Below are 15,014 nucleotides of genomic sequence, written 5' to 3'. Positions count from 1 at the left end.
GTCCTTGGTGGAGTGGGAGGGGGAGTTGAAGTGTTGAGCCTTGGGGTGGTTGGGTTGGTTGGTCCGGGTGTCCCAGAGGTGTTCTCTGAAACGTTCCGCAAATAGGCGGCCTGTCTCCCCAATATAGAGGAGGCCACATCGGGTGCAGCAGATGCAATAAATGGTGTGTGTGGAGGTGCAGGTGAATTTGTGGCGGATATGGAAGGATCCCTTGGGGCCTTGGAGGGAAGTAAGGGGGGAGGTGTGGGTGCAAGTTTTACATTTCTTGCGGTTGCAGGGGAAGATGCCGGGAGTGGAGGTTGGGTTGGTGGGGGGTGTGGACCTGACGAGGTCCAGGAAGAGGAGGGAGGAGTCTGAGACGGTCCAGGTGAATTTGAGGTCGGGGTGGAAGGTGTTGGTAAAGTGGATGAACTGTACAACCTCCTCGTGGGAGCATGAGGCAGCGCCGATACAGTCATCGATGTAGCGGAGGAAAAGGTGAGGGGTGGTGCCAGTGTAGCTGCGGAAGATGGACTGTTCCACATATCCTACGAAGAGGCAGGCATAACTGGGGCCCATGTGGGTGCCCATGGCTACTCCTTTGGTTTGGAGGAAGTGGGAGGATTGGAAAGAGAAGTTGTTCAGAGTGAGGACCAGTTCAGTCAGTCGAAGGAGGGTGTCGGTGGAAGGGTACTGGTTGGTACGGCGGGAAAGGAAGAAGCGGAGGGCTTTGAGTCCTTCGTGATGGGGGATGGAGGTGTACAGGGACTGGATGTCCATGGTGAAGATAAGGCATTGGGGAGTGGGGAAGCGAAAATCATGGAGGAGGTGGAGGGCGTGGGTGGTGTTCCGAACGTAGGTGGGGAGTTCTTGGACTAAGGGGGACAGGACCATGTCGAGGTATGCAGAGATGAGTTCGGTGGGGCAGGAGCAGGCTAAGACCTTTCCATTTCTATCTCGGGCGACCGAATCAACACGGACATTTACTATAAATCGACCGACTCCCACAGCTACCTAGACTACACCTCCTCCCACCCTACTCCCTGTAAAAACCCCATCCCATATTCCCAATTCCTTCGTCTCCGCTGCATCTGCTCCCAGGAGGACCAGTTCCAATACCGTACAACCCAGATGGCCTCCTTCTTCAAGGACCGCAACTTCCCCCCAGGCGTGATCGATGATGCCCTCCACCGCATCTCCTCCACTTCCCGCTCCACCGCCTTTGAGCCCCGCCCCTCCAACCACCACCAGGACAGAACCCCACTGGTCCTCATCTACCACCCCACCAACCTCTATATACCGCGTATCATCCGCCGTCATTTCCGCCACCGCCAAACGGACCCCACCACCAGGGATATATTTCCCTCCCCTCCCCTATCAGCGTTCCGAAAAGACCACTCCCTCTGTGACTCCTTCGTCAGGTCCACACCCCCCACCAACCCAACCTCCACTCCCGGCACCTTCCCCTGCATCCGCAAGAAATGTAAAACTTGCGCCCACACCTCCCCCCTTACTTCCTTCCAAGGCCCCAAGGGATCCTTCCATATCCGCCACAAATTCACCTGCACCTCCACACGCACCATTTATTGCATCCGCTGCACCCGATGTGGCCTCCTCTATATTGGGGAGACAGGCCGCCTACTTGCGGAACGTTTCAGAGAACACCTCTGGGACACCCGGACCAACCAACCCAACCATCCTGAGGCTTAACACTTCAACTCCCCCTCCCACTCCATCAAGGACATGCAGGTCCTTGGATTCCTCCATCGCCAGACCATAGCAACACGACGGTTGGAGGAGGAACGCCTCATCTTCCGCCTCGGAACCCTCCAACCACAAGGGGTGAACTCAGATTTCTCCAGTTTCCTCATTTCCCCTCCCCCCACCTTGTCTCAGTCAAATCCCTCGAACTCAGCACCGCCTTCCTAACTTGCAATCTTCTTCCTGACCTCTCCGCCCCCCACTCCCACTCCGGCCTATCACCCTCACCTTGACCTCCTTCCATCTATTACATTTCCAACGTCCCTCCCGCAAGTCCCTCCTCCCTACCTTTTATCTTAGCCTGCTGGACACACTTTCCTCATTCCTGAAGAAGGGCTCATGCCCGAAATGTCGATTCTCCTGCTCCTTAGATGCTGCCTGACCTGCTGCGCTTTTCCAGCAACACATTTTCAGCTCTGAACTCCAGCATTTGCAGTCCTCACTTTCGTCTCTGGATTAACGGTCCAGTGATAATACCTCTAGGTGATACAAAGAACCAGTGTAGAGAAAGGGGAACCTGATGTCATTTGCAAGTGACCAAAGGCAGTTTCAATTCTCTGCTGGTGAACATGGTGCTGCCGTGAATATGTATAATTGGAGGAAGGGGAATCCAGGACTCAGTTTCCTGAATCGTATCACATGGGGGTTGTGAGCCTTTTGAAAAATAGCTGCAGCAGTGAAGCTTGAGAAGCAGCACAGCTCCACAGGCCATCCAAAGTGGGCACAGCTTCCCAGCTCTGGAAAGACCCTACTTTCCCAAGCATCACAGCAGCTGGCGAGAGCTGGGTAGCAAAAAAGCAGGAGACAGAGCAGACACCAATGGGTAGCAGAAGTTCTACTTCATCAACCTGGACTTCCTAGGCCGCCTCATCACCAACATGGTGACGTCAGCGATGCATGAACAGTCGTGTCCTCACAAGACTTCAGTGGCTATCAAATGTCATGTGCCATGTCTGAATATGTTGGAGTGTTTATTTGGTTTCATTGATAATCATACCTTTAAATTGTCTAGTTAATTAGAAGAGACTCATCTAAGTGGACCAGGAAGTAGCATTCTTCCACCACACTAGACTCAGCAGGTTCTGTAGTTTCTGATACTCAGAGGTTGGTGGCAGCAAATTTCTTCTCAAACAGCCACTCAATTGACATAGAGAGCTGGCATACTTATACAATACTCAAACCCCCACTTCCCTATGGCCCTTCATGCTCCCAATGCAGAATATGGCTCAACCATGCCCACTTACCCACATGAACCCTGTAGTAACAATTCAGTACATTCAAATAAACCTTTAGGAAAAAAATATTTTACTAATCGCCACTATAATGAAGAAAAAAACTCTTCACTGTAATGAAAAAAATTATTACCGATGCTTGATATTTGAAATAAAAGTAGCAAGTGGACTGAGGAAAAAAATTAACACATCGAGACCAATATGAATTTTTGGATGTAGCCAGAGGTGCTGAATTTCACCAGCGCTTTCTGCTTTTCTTACCTTTACTCAGCTGTAGCAAAAGAATCATTTTAATGTTTACAACTAATTTGCAAAACAAAAGAATAATGAAACTGAGAGAAACCTAAAGATTTCAGAGCTGCATTTCCACACTTATTCGAAGGGGTTGTGGGATGCTGAAAACCATTACATCATCTTACACTGAAAAACAAAATCTATCTGCTTGTTTACACCAGGAGGATTCCTCACTCATTTGACCCTGTGAAAAACTTGCATCCTGCATTCCAGGTCTTCAGTTCACAACTGAGACTGACTACAAATCTTTGGTTACCCTTTTGAATATGAAAGAACTGATGAGGTGGGAGGTTGGATGGGGAGACGTACGTAAGGAGATATTATATAATTTCTGGAGTTGAAGCTTGGTTGCATAATTGGAAGTAATGTAAGATGACAGAACTACTAGGAGATAATGCTGTTAAACTAAGTCTTGCAAGTCTTGACCTGTGCATAATTTTTATTGGCTAAATAAAAGGTAATGCTTACTGACATCACTAAAGACTCCAGCTGTAGCAATGAACCTCTCCCCTGAACACAGACATAGGATAATAATCAAGAATCCTCCACAAGGACAAGGGTTTGGAAATGCACCTCCAAGCCTCACATTATCCGGACTTGAAACTGAATTGCTGTAACCTCACTGTTACTGGATCAGAATCCCGGAGCACCTTTTTCTATTAACTTTGCATTCTGAGGACTACAGATCAAGAAGGTAGCTCAGCAGTACTCCCTTCAGGACAATTAGGGATGAGGACTAAAGCTGGCCTTGCCTTTAATGCTTGCAATGAGCAAATTCATAGAAATGTTGAAACAATATTGTTTGCAAGTGATATTAGGAAGAACCTATACACATAACAGTTGGTGGGAATCTAGAACTCAATCTCCTAAAACCTTTGATGTCACATCAATTATAATTTTCCAGGCTGAATTTTATAAATTTTTACATTATAAATCCATCAGAAAAGCAAATGAAGCAACTGAAGTTGAGATGGTGATCACTCATGATCTGATTGAATGGCTCAAACATACCATTTTTTAATGTTCTCATCTTCCTAACTGCTTACCAGAACTCATTTATTAATGGCATCATTCACAGACACTGTGCTATAAAAGAAACCCACAGATTTATTGTTATGAATAATACAAAGGATAATGGATGTAACAGCACAAAAGGATGACTTCATAAGCAAGCTGATGTTCATCGTTTGGTAATAATTACTAATGTGACCAACTGTTATGGGTTACTTACAGATTGAAGGTAAATAGGGAAATATTTACAGGCCACAAACTAACAGACCAGTTGGAAGCTTTTAAATATCAAATTAAGAACTAAGTAATTAGAATGGGGATGCAAGGGCTGGGCTTTGTAATTGCATGATGTTAAAACTGATAGAATCGATTGTGGTTTTTAGTAACCACATCTGTAGCAAAGGCTGGTTGCTTGAGGAGCTCCAGCTCAAAGTTGATGAGCTGGAGTCCGAGCTTCAAACACTGCGACACATCAGGAAAGAGTTACCTGGACGCTGTATTTCTGGAGCCAGGCACATCCTTCACATTATCCCCTCAGTGGTCAGGGAAAGGAGGTGTGACTACAGTGGAGGCAGATAGAGGAATCTAGGAGGTAGTGTTGAATGAGCCTGAGTCCTTGAGCTTTTCTAATTGATTTGAGATTCTTACTCTCTATGGGGTGAGAGTTGGGGCTAAAGGGAGGATGAACAACTGACCATAGCACCATGGTAACAGGGAGCCATTTAAGAAGGTGGAGGAAAGAGAAATGTAGTTGTAATCTGGGGAATAGCTCTCCATGGCTCAGATCAAGAGTCCTGAAGGCTTTGTTGCCTACTTAATGCCTGGCTTCAGGATATCTCATATGGACCACAGAGGAACTTGGAGTAGGAGGGGAAAGATCCAGTTGTCGTGGTCCACGTAGGTTCCAATGATATTGTTCAGCTAGGGAGTAATTAACAAGCAGAACCAGAAGGGTACTAACCTCCAGATTGCTACCTGAACCACGAGCAAATTGGCACAAGGTCAACAAGATTAAAGAGGTATTCATGTGGCTCAAAGTTTGGTGTAGGAGAAATTTGTTTGGATTCATGGGACACTGGAACCAGTATTGTAGGAGGAGGGACCTGTTCTGGTGGGATTGGCTTCACCTGAATCACGTTGGGACCAGAATCCTGGTGAAACATGTAACTAGAACAGTGGAGAGGAAGGAATGGTTGCAGTTGCATGGATAAGTTAAAAGTTTCTAGAACACATAAATAGGGCAGAGAGTATGGAAAGGGTTAGGAATCTTACATTACTTCCAATTATGCAACCAAGCTTCAGGCACAGCAGATAAGGGAACAACTATGAGAAGGGGACCAGTCAATTCAGGACTGAGGGTGCTGTAGTTAAGTGCAACAGCATGCAAAACAAGTAAATTGAGCTTGTAGTACAGATTAAAATTATCAGGTATGATGTTGTGGGTATCATGGTGACATGATTGAAAGGGGATCAGGGCTGGGAACTAAATAATTTAAGCATAAATGTTCTTTTGAAAGGACAGGCAAATGGGCAGAGGAAGTGATTTGTTTTTAGTAAAAAAATGAAATTAAATTGATGGCAAGAAGTAACAAGTTTGTACAGTGTAGAATCTGTGTGGGTAGAGTTGAGGAACTGTAAAGGGGAAAAGATCCCAAAGGGAGTTGTGTACAGGCGGCCTAGTAGTAGTCAGGAGGTAGGGAAGGAAATAAATTGTGCGATAGAAAAGACATGGAAGAAAAGCACTATTGTAATAATCATAGAGGACTTCAATATGCAGAAAATCAGGTTAGTAGAGGATCACAAGAAAAGGAATTCATGCAGTGTTCATAAGATAGTTTTTTTTTTGGTAGTGCTGACTAGAGAACTGGATATGATCATGTGTAATGAGGCAGCCTTGATTAGGGAGTTTAAGGTGAAGGAACCCCTAGAGGGCAGTGACCATAATATGATAGAATTCATCCTCAGTTTAAGGGTAGAAGCTGGAATCAGATGTACTGTTACCACAATTGAGTTAAGGTACCAAGACATTAGGAAGGAGTTGGCCAGAGTTAATTGGAAGGGGACCCTCCGAGAAAGAACAGTGGAGTTACAATGGCACAAGTTACTGGGGATAATTCGGAAGGCACAACAGATGTTCATCCCAAGGAAGATGAAACATACTTATGCGGAAAGTCAGGAGGCATGGGATAGAGGGAAATTTGGCCAATTGGATAGAAAACTGGCTAACCGGTCGAAGTCAGAGAATGGTGGTAGATGGTAAATATTCAGCCTGGAGCCCAGTTACAAGTGGAGTTCCGCAGGGATCAGTTCTGGGTCCTCTGCTGTTTGTAATTTTTATTAATGACTTAGATGAGGGAGTCGAAGGGTGGGTCAGTAAATTTGCAGATGATACGAAGATAGGTGGAGTTGTGGACAGTGAGGAGGGCATTTGTCGTTTGCAAAGGGACTTAGATATGATGCAGAGCTGGGCTGAGGAGTGGCAGATGGAGTTCAACCCTGCCAAGTGTGAGGTTGTCCATTTTGGAAGAACAAATAAGAATGCGGAATACAGGGTTAATGGTAGGGTTCTTAGTCAGGTGGAGGAACAGAGGGATCTTGGGGTCTATGTACATAGATCTTTGAAAGTTGCCACTCAGGTGGATAGAGTTTGTAAGAAGGCCTATGGAGTATTATCGTTCATTAGCAGAGGGATTGAATTCAAGAGTCGTGAAGTGATGTTGCAGCTGTACAGGACTTTGGTTAGGCCACATTTGGAGTACTGTGTGCAGTTCTGGTCGCCTCACTTTAGGAAAGATGTGGAAGCTTTGGAGAGGGTGCAGAGAAGATTTACCAGGATGTTGCCTGGAATGGAGAATAGGTCGTACGTGGATAGGTTGAGAGTTCTCGGCCTTTTCTCGTTGGAACGGCGAAGGATGAGGGGTGACTTGATAGAGGTTTATAAGATGATCAGAGGAATAGATAGAGTAGACAGTCAGAAATTTTTTCCCCGGGTACAACAGAGTGTTACAAGGGGACATAAATTTAAGGTGAAGGGTGGAAGGTATAGGGGAGATGTCAGGGGTGGGTTCTTTACCCAGAGAGTGGTGGGGGCATGGAATGTGCTGCCCGTGGGAGTGGTAGAGTCAGAATCATTGGCGACCTTTAAGCGGCATTTGGATAGGTACATGGATGGGTGCTTAATCTAGGTTAGAAGCTCAGCACAACATCGTGGGCTGAAGGGCCTGTTCTGTGCTGTATTGTTCTATGTTCTATACTAAGAGAAGGACGAAACAGGCATGGCTGATGAGGGAAGTCAGGGGCAGGATAAAAGTAAAAGAAAAAGCATAAAATGTGGTGATGATCATTGGGAAGCCTTTTTAAGGAAAAGTAGTTGGGGGAAGGAAATGAAATAAGTGAGTAAACTAGTTAGTAATATAAAAGAAGATTTTAGAATATTTTTAAAAGGTAAGTGAGATAAGAGTGCACATTGGACTGCTGGAAAATGAGGTTGGAAATGTAGTAATGGGGAACATAAAGAAATGGCAGAGGAACAGAATAGATATTTTGTATATGTTTTCACAGTTTAAGATATCAGTAGCATATCAAAACTTCAAGAAAGTCGGGGGCAGAGATGAGTATAGTGGCCATTACTAAGAAGAAATGCTGGGCAAGCTGAAGGGTCTGAAGGTGGATAAATAACCTGGACCACATGGACTACACCCCAGAGTTCTGATGGAGATAGCTGTGGAGGTATTGGCGGTGATCTTTGAGGAATCACTTGATTCAGGAAGATTCTCATGGCGAATGTAACGCTCCTGTTGAAGAAGGGAGGGGTGGGCAGAAGACAGGAAGCTATGGGCTGTTTAGCCTGATCTTGGTCCTTGCTAAGATTATGAAGTCCATGTTTGAAGATGAGATTGCAGAGTACTTGGAAGTACATGGTGAAATAGGTCTGAGCCAGCACAACTTTTGTCAAGGGGTGGTCACATCTGACAAATCAGTTAAATTTGGGAAAATTGAGGTGATGCACTTTCGTAGGAAGAATAGAGGCATAGATAATTTCCTCCCACAGTCCAAAAAAAATGTGCAGGTCAGGTGAATTGGCCATGCTAAATTGCCCATAGTGTTAGGTGAAGGGGTAAATGTAGGGGAATGGATCAGGTTGGGTTGCGCTTTGGTGGGTCGGTGTGGACTTAGTTCTTAGTTCAAAAGAACAGGCTGAAGGGTCTGTTTCCACACTGTGGGTAATCTAAATGAGGAAAGGCTTTGGATATCTGAAGCACAAAGTGTTTTGAGAGTCCTTCAAGATTCTTTTAAGGTTAACAGTTGGCAGTTCGAAAGGTAAATGCAATGTTAGCATTCACTTCAAGAGGGCTATAATGCAAGAGCAGAGATGCATGGGTGGGACAGTAGTTAGCACTGCTGCCTCACAGCGCCAGAGACCCGGGTTTAATTCCTGCCTCAGGCAACTGACTGTGTGGAGTTTGCACATTCTCCCTGTGTCTGCGTGGGTTTCCTCTGGGTGCTCCGGTTTCCTCCCACAGTCCAAAAATGTGCAGGTTAGGTGAATTGGCCGAGCTAAATTGCCCGTAGTGTTAGGTGAAGGGGTAAATGTAAAGAGAATGAGGTCTGGGTGGGTTACGCTTCGGCGGGTCAGTGTGGACTTGTTGGTCAGAAGGGCCTGTTTCCACCACTGTATCTAATCTAATCTAATGTGCTGCTGAGTTGTGTAATACTCTGGTCAGACTGCATTTAGAATATTATGAGCAGTTTAGGCCCCATATCTAAGGAAGGATATGCTGGCCTTCGAGAGATCCAAAGGAAGTTAACAAGAATGATCCCAGTGATGAAGGTCTTGTCATATGTGGATTGGTTGAGGACTCTGGGTCTGTACTCAGATGAGTTTAGAAGGATGAGGGGCTTTCTGATTGAAACTTAACGAATCCTCGATAGAGTGGACTTGGAAAAGATGCTCCACTAGTAATAGACAGTTAAACGTGAGGATACGGCCTTAGAGTGAAGGGACAGTTCTTTTGGACTAAGATGAATATTTTTTCTGCTGGAGGGTGGTTAATGTGTGGAACTCATTGCTGCAGAGGACTGTGGAGGCCAACTCATTGAGTGCACTTAAGACAGAGGTGGATAGGTTCTTGATTGGTAAGGGCACCAAAGGTTATGGGGAGAAGGCAGGACAATGTGATTGAGAAACATATCAGCCATGGGTAGACTCGTTGGGCTGAATGACCTAATTCTGCTCCTATATTTCATTGTCTACACAATTCAAGGTAGTCGATGCAATTTTGATAAGAATGAACAATAAATGAAACAACAAATCTGTAAAGTGCAATTGCTAAATTATCATATGTTATTCTGTTTCTTTTGGTATAGAAACAGAAATAAAAATATAATTTCATAAGCACACTGCTAATGGTATAATTGGGATAATATCCTAGTTAAATAAAATATAATCAGGTTTAAAAAGGTGTGGTAGAGTCATTGTGTACATTATTTTTCGCCAACAGTGAACAAAGTGCAAGTGAACACCTGTAAACCAAACTGGGCAGGGTCATTATCCTTCATAACATTTCTCTTTTACACGTTTAATCTTATTGAGTGGTTACCATGAAACAATTATTAATTGTTGTAGACCACAGGTGTATTCATTGCACAACAAATGTATATGTATGCATTCATTGTAGTAAAGAAACCATTGTAGAAATAAGCGCAAAGTAATGAATCATTATTTAAATTCGATAAAGCAGTGTTTATCGACCAAACAGTGTCAAATGTGTACAAGGCACTTCAGTTTGCAGCTTTTATGAAGCGATGAGTAATTGCTTTTAAATTGATGTATGATTATGTTTAATAGAGTTTCTTGAATACATGTTCTGATTAGCTGGTATTAATGGACAAAGCCTTTCCAGGATCTGATATTAATCAAATACGACTCCTCAGAGTTCATATTATTTTGACTATTAAGCACTTTAACTTGGAGATTACTGGGTAAATAAAAAATATATTGATTGTAACGTTTGGAAAGAGCATTGCAGCAGCTTAAGTAAGGATTAACAATGTTCTAAAATGGTTGATAATTATTTTACATAATTGCCATACTTCTAATGTCTCACTTGCAGGACGCTGTCTATAAATCTCCATTTTACCTCACATGCATCCTATGAAAGGAGTTAGAGTCATAGAGGTGTACAGTACAGAAACAGACCCTTTGGTCCAACTTGTCCATAGGTTGAGTTATCCTAACCTAATTTAGTCCCACTTGCCAGCACTTGGCCCATATCCCTCTAAACTCTTCCTATTCATATCCCCATCCAGATGCCTTTTAAATGCTGTAATTGTACCAGCCTCCACCATTTCCTCTGGCAGCTCATCCCATACACGCACCACCCTTGGGTCCCTTTTATATCTTTCCCCTCTCACCGTAAACATATGGCCTCTAATTCTGGACTCCCCCACACCAGGAAAAAGACCTTGTCTATTTATTCTATCCACCCCCTCATCATTTTATAAACGTCTATAAGGTCAACCCTCAGCCTCTGTTGCTCCAGGGAATGCAGTCCCAGCCTATTCAGCCTCTCCCTATAGCTCAAATCCTCCAACCTTGGCAACATCCTTATAAATTTTTTCTGAACCCTTGCAAGTTTCACAACATCTTTCCGATAGGAAGGAGACCAGAATTGCACACCATAGCCCAAAAATGGCTTAACCAATGTCCTGTATAGCCGCAACATGACCTTCCAACCCCTGTACTCAGTGCTCTGACCGATAAAGGAAAGCATACCAAATGCCGCCTTCTCTATCCTATCTACCGGTGACTCTACTTTCAAGGAACTATGAACCTGCACAACAAGATCTCTTTGTTCAGCAACACTCCCCAGGACCTTACCATTAAGTGTGTAAGTCCTGCTCTGATTTGCTTTGCCAAATGCAGCACCTCGCATTTATCTAAATTGAACTCCATCCTCCACTCCTCAGCCCATTGGCTCATCTGATCAAGACCCCCTTGTACTCTGAGGTAACCTTCTTCGCTGTCCGCTACACCTCCAATTTGGTGTCATCTGCAAACCTAGTAACTCTACCTCCGATCTTCACATCCAAATCATTTATATAAATGATTGGGCAGCACTGTGGCACAGTGGTTAGCTCTGCTGCCTCACAGCGCCAGACACCCGGGTTTAATTCCCGCCTCAGGCAACTGTTTGTGTGGAGTTTGCACATTCTCCCCGTGTCTGTGTGGATTTCCTCCGGGTGCACCAGTTTCCTCCCACAATCCAAGAATGTGCAGGTTAGGTGAATTGGACTTGCCAAATTGCCCGTAGTGTTAGGTGAAGGGGTAAATGTAAGGGAATGGGTCTGCATGGGTTGCTCTTTGGAGGGTCGGTGTGGACTTGTTGGGCCGAAGGGCCTGTTTCCACACTGTAAGTAATCTAAAATATATAAAATAAATGATGAAAAGTAATGGACCCAGCACCGATCCTTGTGGCACACCACTGGTCAGAGGCCTTCAGTCTGAAAAGCAACCGTCCACCACAACCCTCTGTCTTCTACCTTCGAGCCAGTTCTGTATCCAAATGGCTAGTTCTCCTTTTATTCCATGAGATCTAACCTTGCTAACCAGTCTCCCATGAAGAACCTTGTCGAATGCCTTACTGAAGTCCACTGCTTTGCCCTCATCAAACTCAATCAAGCTCATGAGATATGATTTCCCACGCACAAAGCCATGTTGACTATCCCTAATCAGAAAGTGCCTTTCCAAATACATGTAAATCCTGTCCCTCAGGATTCCCCCAGCAATGTCAGGCTCACCGGTCTATAATTCCCTGGTTTGTCCTTACCACCCTGCTTAAATAGTGGTATCACTTTCGTCAACCTCCAGTCTTCCAGCACTTCACCTGTGACTATCGATGATACAAATATCTCAGCAAAGGGCCCAACAGTTACTTCCCTAGCTTCCCACAAAGTTCTAGGGTACACCAGATTAGGTCCTGGGGATTTCAAGACATCCAGTACTCTGTAATATGGGCATTTTTCAAGATGTCACCATCTTGAAACCACATTCTATATCTTCCATGTCCTTCTCCACAGTTAGCAGTGATGCAAAATACTCGTTTAGTATCCCCCCCATCTCCTGCGGCTCCAGATGTAGGCTGTCTTGATGATCTTTGAGGGGCCCTAGTTCTCATCCTAGTTACCCTTTTGTTCTTAATATATTTATAAAATCCATTGGCCTCTCCTTAACTTTATTTGCCAAAGAGGCAAATCTCATGTCCCCTTTTTGCCCTCCTGATTTTCCTGTTAAGTATATTCCTACTGCCTTTATGTTGTTCTAAGAATTCACTCGAGATTGCGGCTTCTGCCTCAGCTGCTGTTTCAGATGATGAGTTCTAGACCTTTACCATTCTGTAAGTGAAGAAAACGTTTCTCCAACTCCATTCTAATATTTTACCAAACACTTTAAATCTACATCCTCAAGTCACCAACATCCGCTAATCTACTCCATCCAAATCCTTTTCAATTTTATGTATCTCAGCCAAATCTCCTCTCAATTTCTCCCATTGAAAGGGAACAGCTCCAGCCAATCCAAACAAGGCAGATCACCATTCCTTCTCAAGAGCAAATATGGACAGGCAATAAATGCTGGCCCACCCAGGGACAGACTGATACCATGATTGCATTTTTAAAAATGCAGATTTCTAAATAATCATTATGTTGTCAAAAGCCTCACTGATTGACCCCTATCAAGAAAATCTTTGTAAATGATTTAATCAGATTCAGTATATCAGCAGCAATTGGATGGGTGCCCTCTTGTGGCTCAGTAGTAGTAGTGTCCCTATCCCGGAGACAGGACACCTGGTTTCAAGCTCCACCTGCTTCAGAGGTGTAATAACATCTCTGAACAGTTGATGTGAAAAATAAGTTAAATTAAAAGAAATCAGCAACTGAACATGCTCAGCTGGGTTTATTGCTCCTAAATCGTCCTGCTTATTCAAGATGTGGAGTGGTCATTTGTAAACCTCTGGACAGTGATCTCCTACAGGAGCTTTCTTTGACTCTCAAAGGAGATAAGACATATGATTGACTTAATAAAAGAATACTGCAACTGTTCAAGTTAGTAGAATATTTCAACTCTTTGTTTTATGACTTGTCAGGTCGGATCTTAAACCGTTTTTCAAAAGACATTGGCCACTTGGATGATTTGCTGCCCTATACTTGCATGGACTTTTTACAGGTAATTCTGTCTTCCAAGTTCATGAATTGTATATTGTGTGATCATTTTATGGGTCACTGAGTAATCTTTGCTGCTGAAGTACTGTGATCACAAAACAATTACTTTCTGAGCAAGAACTCTTCCAACAGAGTTAAAGTGTAGTTTATTGTCTGCCCATCATGGAGGGTGTTGCTGTAATTTTATGATCCACCAAAGCAATGGTGAAAATCTAATGCCAAGAATAATTACTGTATAAGAGTGGTCTCAGGACTCCTGTTGTCATGTCATGTCCTCTGTATTTGCATGCTTTACAGCTAGTTGTTCATTTGCCTCCAGTAATTTGGGGCACATTCAGGTAATGTTGAAAAATGTGGCCACAAGTATCAAAACAATTAGTTGTCATGCAGGACAGTGAAGACAAGCAAATCGCGAGTGTGTGACCAAAAAAGAACACATCATTACTGACAATAAAGAAAGTGGTGTAGGTTTTGTAGAAGGTGATAAGGATAGCGTTTGATAATTAAGTGAACAGTCTAATTTTACTATCAGGTTGAGGTTTATTTGAGAATGAGACAAACTCAATTTTCCAATATTTGATAATGCAGCAAATTTCTTAGCCAGGGCGTGAATGGTTTCTATATGATAGGCTCTAATTTCAACAGCTCTTGTTAACCAATTTGATGCTGAGGAAGTCATATCCAAACCTCCAGATATGTTGTTGGTAATTTTAAAACGTAACAATATCAGTCAACTGCAAATTTGGTGAAATAGATTCATGCCATAGGTGAAATGTTATTTATTTTGTATCTGTTAATCAATTGCAGGACAGCTCTTAAGCCTCATAATTCATAATAACTGGCTAGTTGTCCCAAGAGGCTTTCACACAACCATAATAGAAACCTTGGAACACAAGAGGTGCTGTGCTACTCCCTTTGTATTGGTGGTAATGTGGCTGTAAATAAAAATGAATGAAGATAAGGAACCAAACAGATAGCAGAATGCAATGACTGCTACAACAGTTGAATTAAAATCCTTTATCACCAAGTCAACTTTTATTTAGATGTGCACAGTACACTGGCTGAGTCTTCTGTTTTTATTTTTACTTCTTTTCTGAGGAGATTCTAATATACTTTTTTTAATAAACTGAGGAGTTGCTGTGGTTCTGTTTGCTGAGCTGGGAATTTGTGTTGCAGATGTTTCGTCCCCTGTGCAGGTGATATCCTCAGTGCTTGGGAGCCTCCTGTGAAGCGCTTCTGTGATGTTTCCTCCATCACTATAAATGCTGGAGGAAACATCACAGAAACACTTCACAGGAGGCTCCCTGAGGATGTCACCTAGACAGGGGATGAAACGTCTGCAACACAAATTCCCAGCTCGGCGAACAGAACCACAAAAACGAGCACCCGAGCTACAAATCTTCTCCCAAACTTTGAAAACTGAGGAGTTTCTAATCCCTGGGTTATATATTTCTTTTCCTCTTTTTTTTCATAAAGCCCCACACTACCTCCAAACAGCGGTAGTGTTTATTTTCCCCA

The 15,014-nt window shown here is 43.7% G+C and overlaps 1 protein-coding gene across 5 annotated transcripts in view; it reads left to right on the top strand.

The window, feature by feature from the left end:
- Window positions 1–15,014, top strand: part of abcc4 (ATP binding cassette subfamily C member 4 (PEL blood group)) — a 471,758-nt gene that overhangs the window by 212,036 nt on the left and 244,708 nt on the right. For all 5 annotated transcript variants that reach the window (XM_072577875.1, XM_072577874.1, XM_072577873.1 and 2 more), the window contains one exon: window positions 13,421–13,500. In XM_072577875.1, coding sequence (XP_072433976.1) covers window positions 13,421–13,500 — 80 coding nt within the window. The remainder of the gene's footprint in view (window positions 1–13,420; window positions 13,501–15,014) is intronic.

This window comes from Chiloscyllium punctatum, chromosome 9 (assembly GCF_047496795.1).
Source record: "Chiloscyllium punctatum isolate Juve2018m chromosome 9, sChiPun1.3, whole genome shotgun sequence".
Lineage (NCBI taxonomy): Eukaryota > Metazoa > Chordata > Chondrichthyes > Orectolobiformes > Hemiscylliidae > Chiloscyllium > Chiloscyllium punctatum.
Note: the sequence above shows the minus strand (reverse complement) of the source record. Positions and strands in the feature narration are given on the sequence as shown.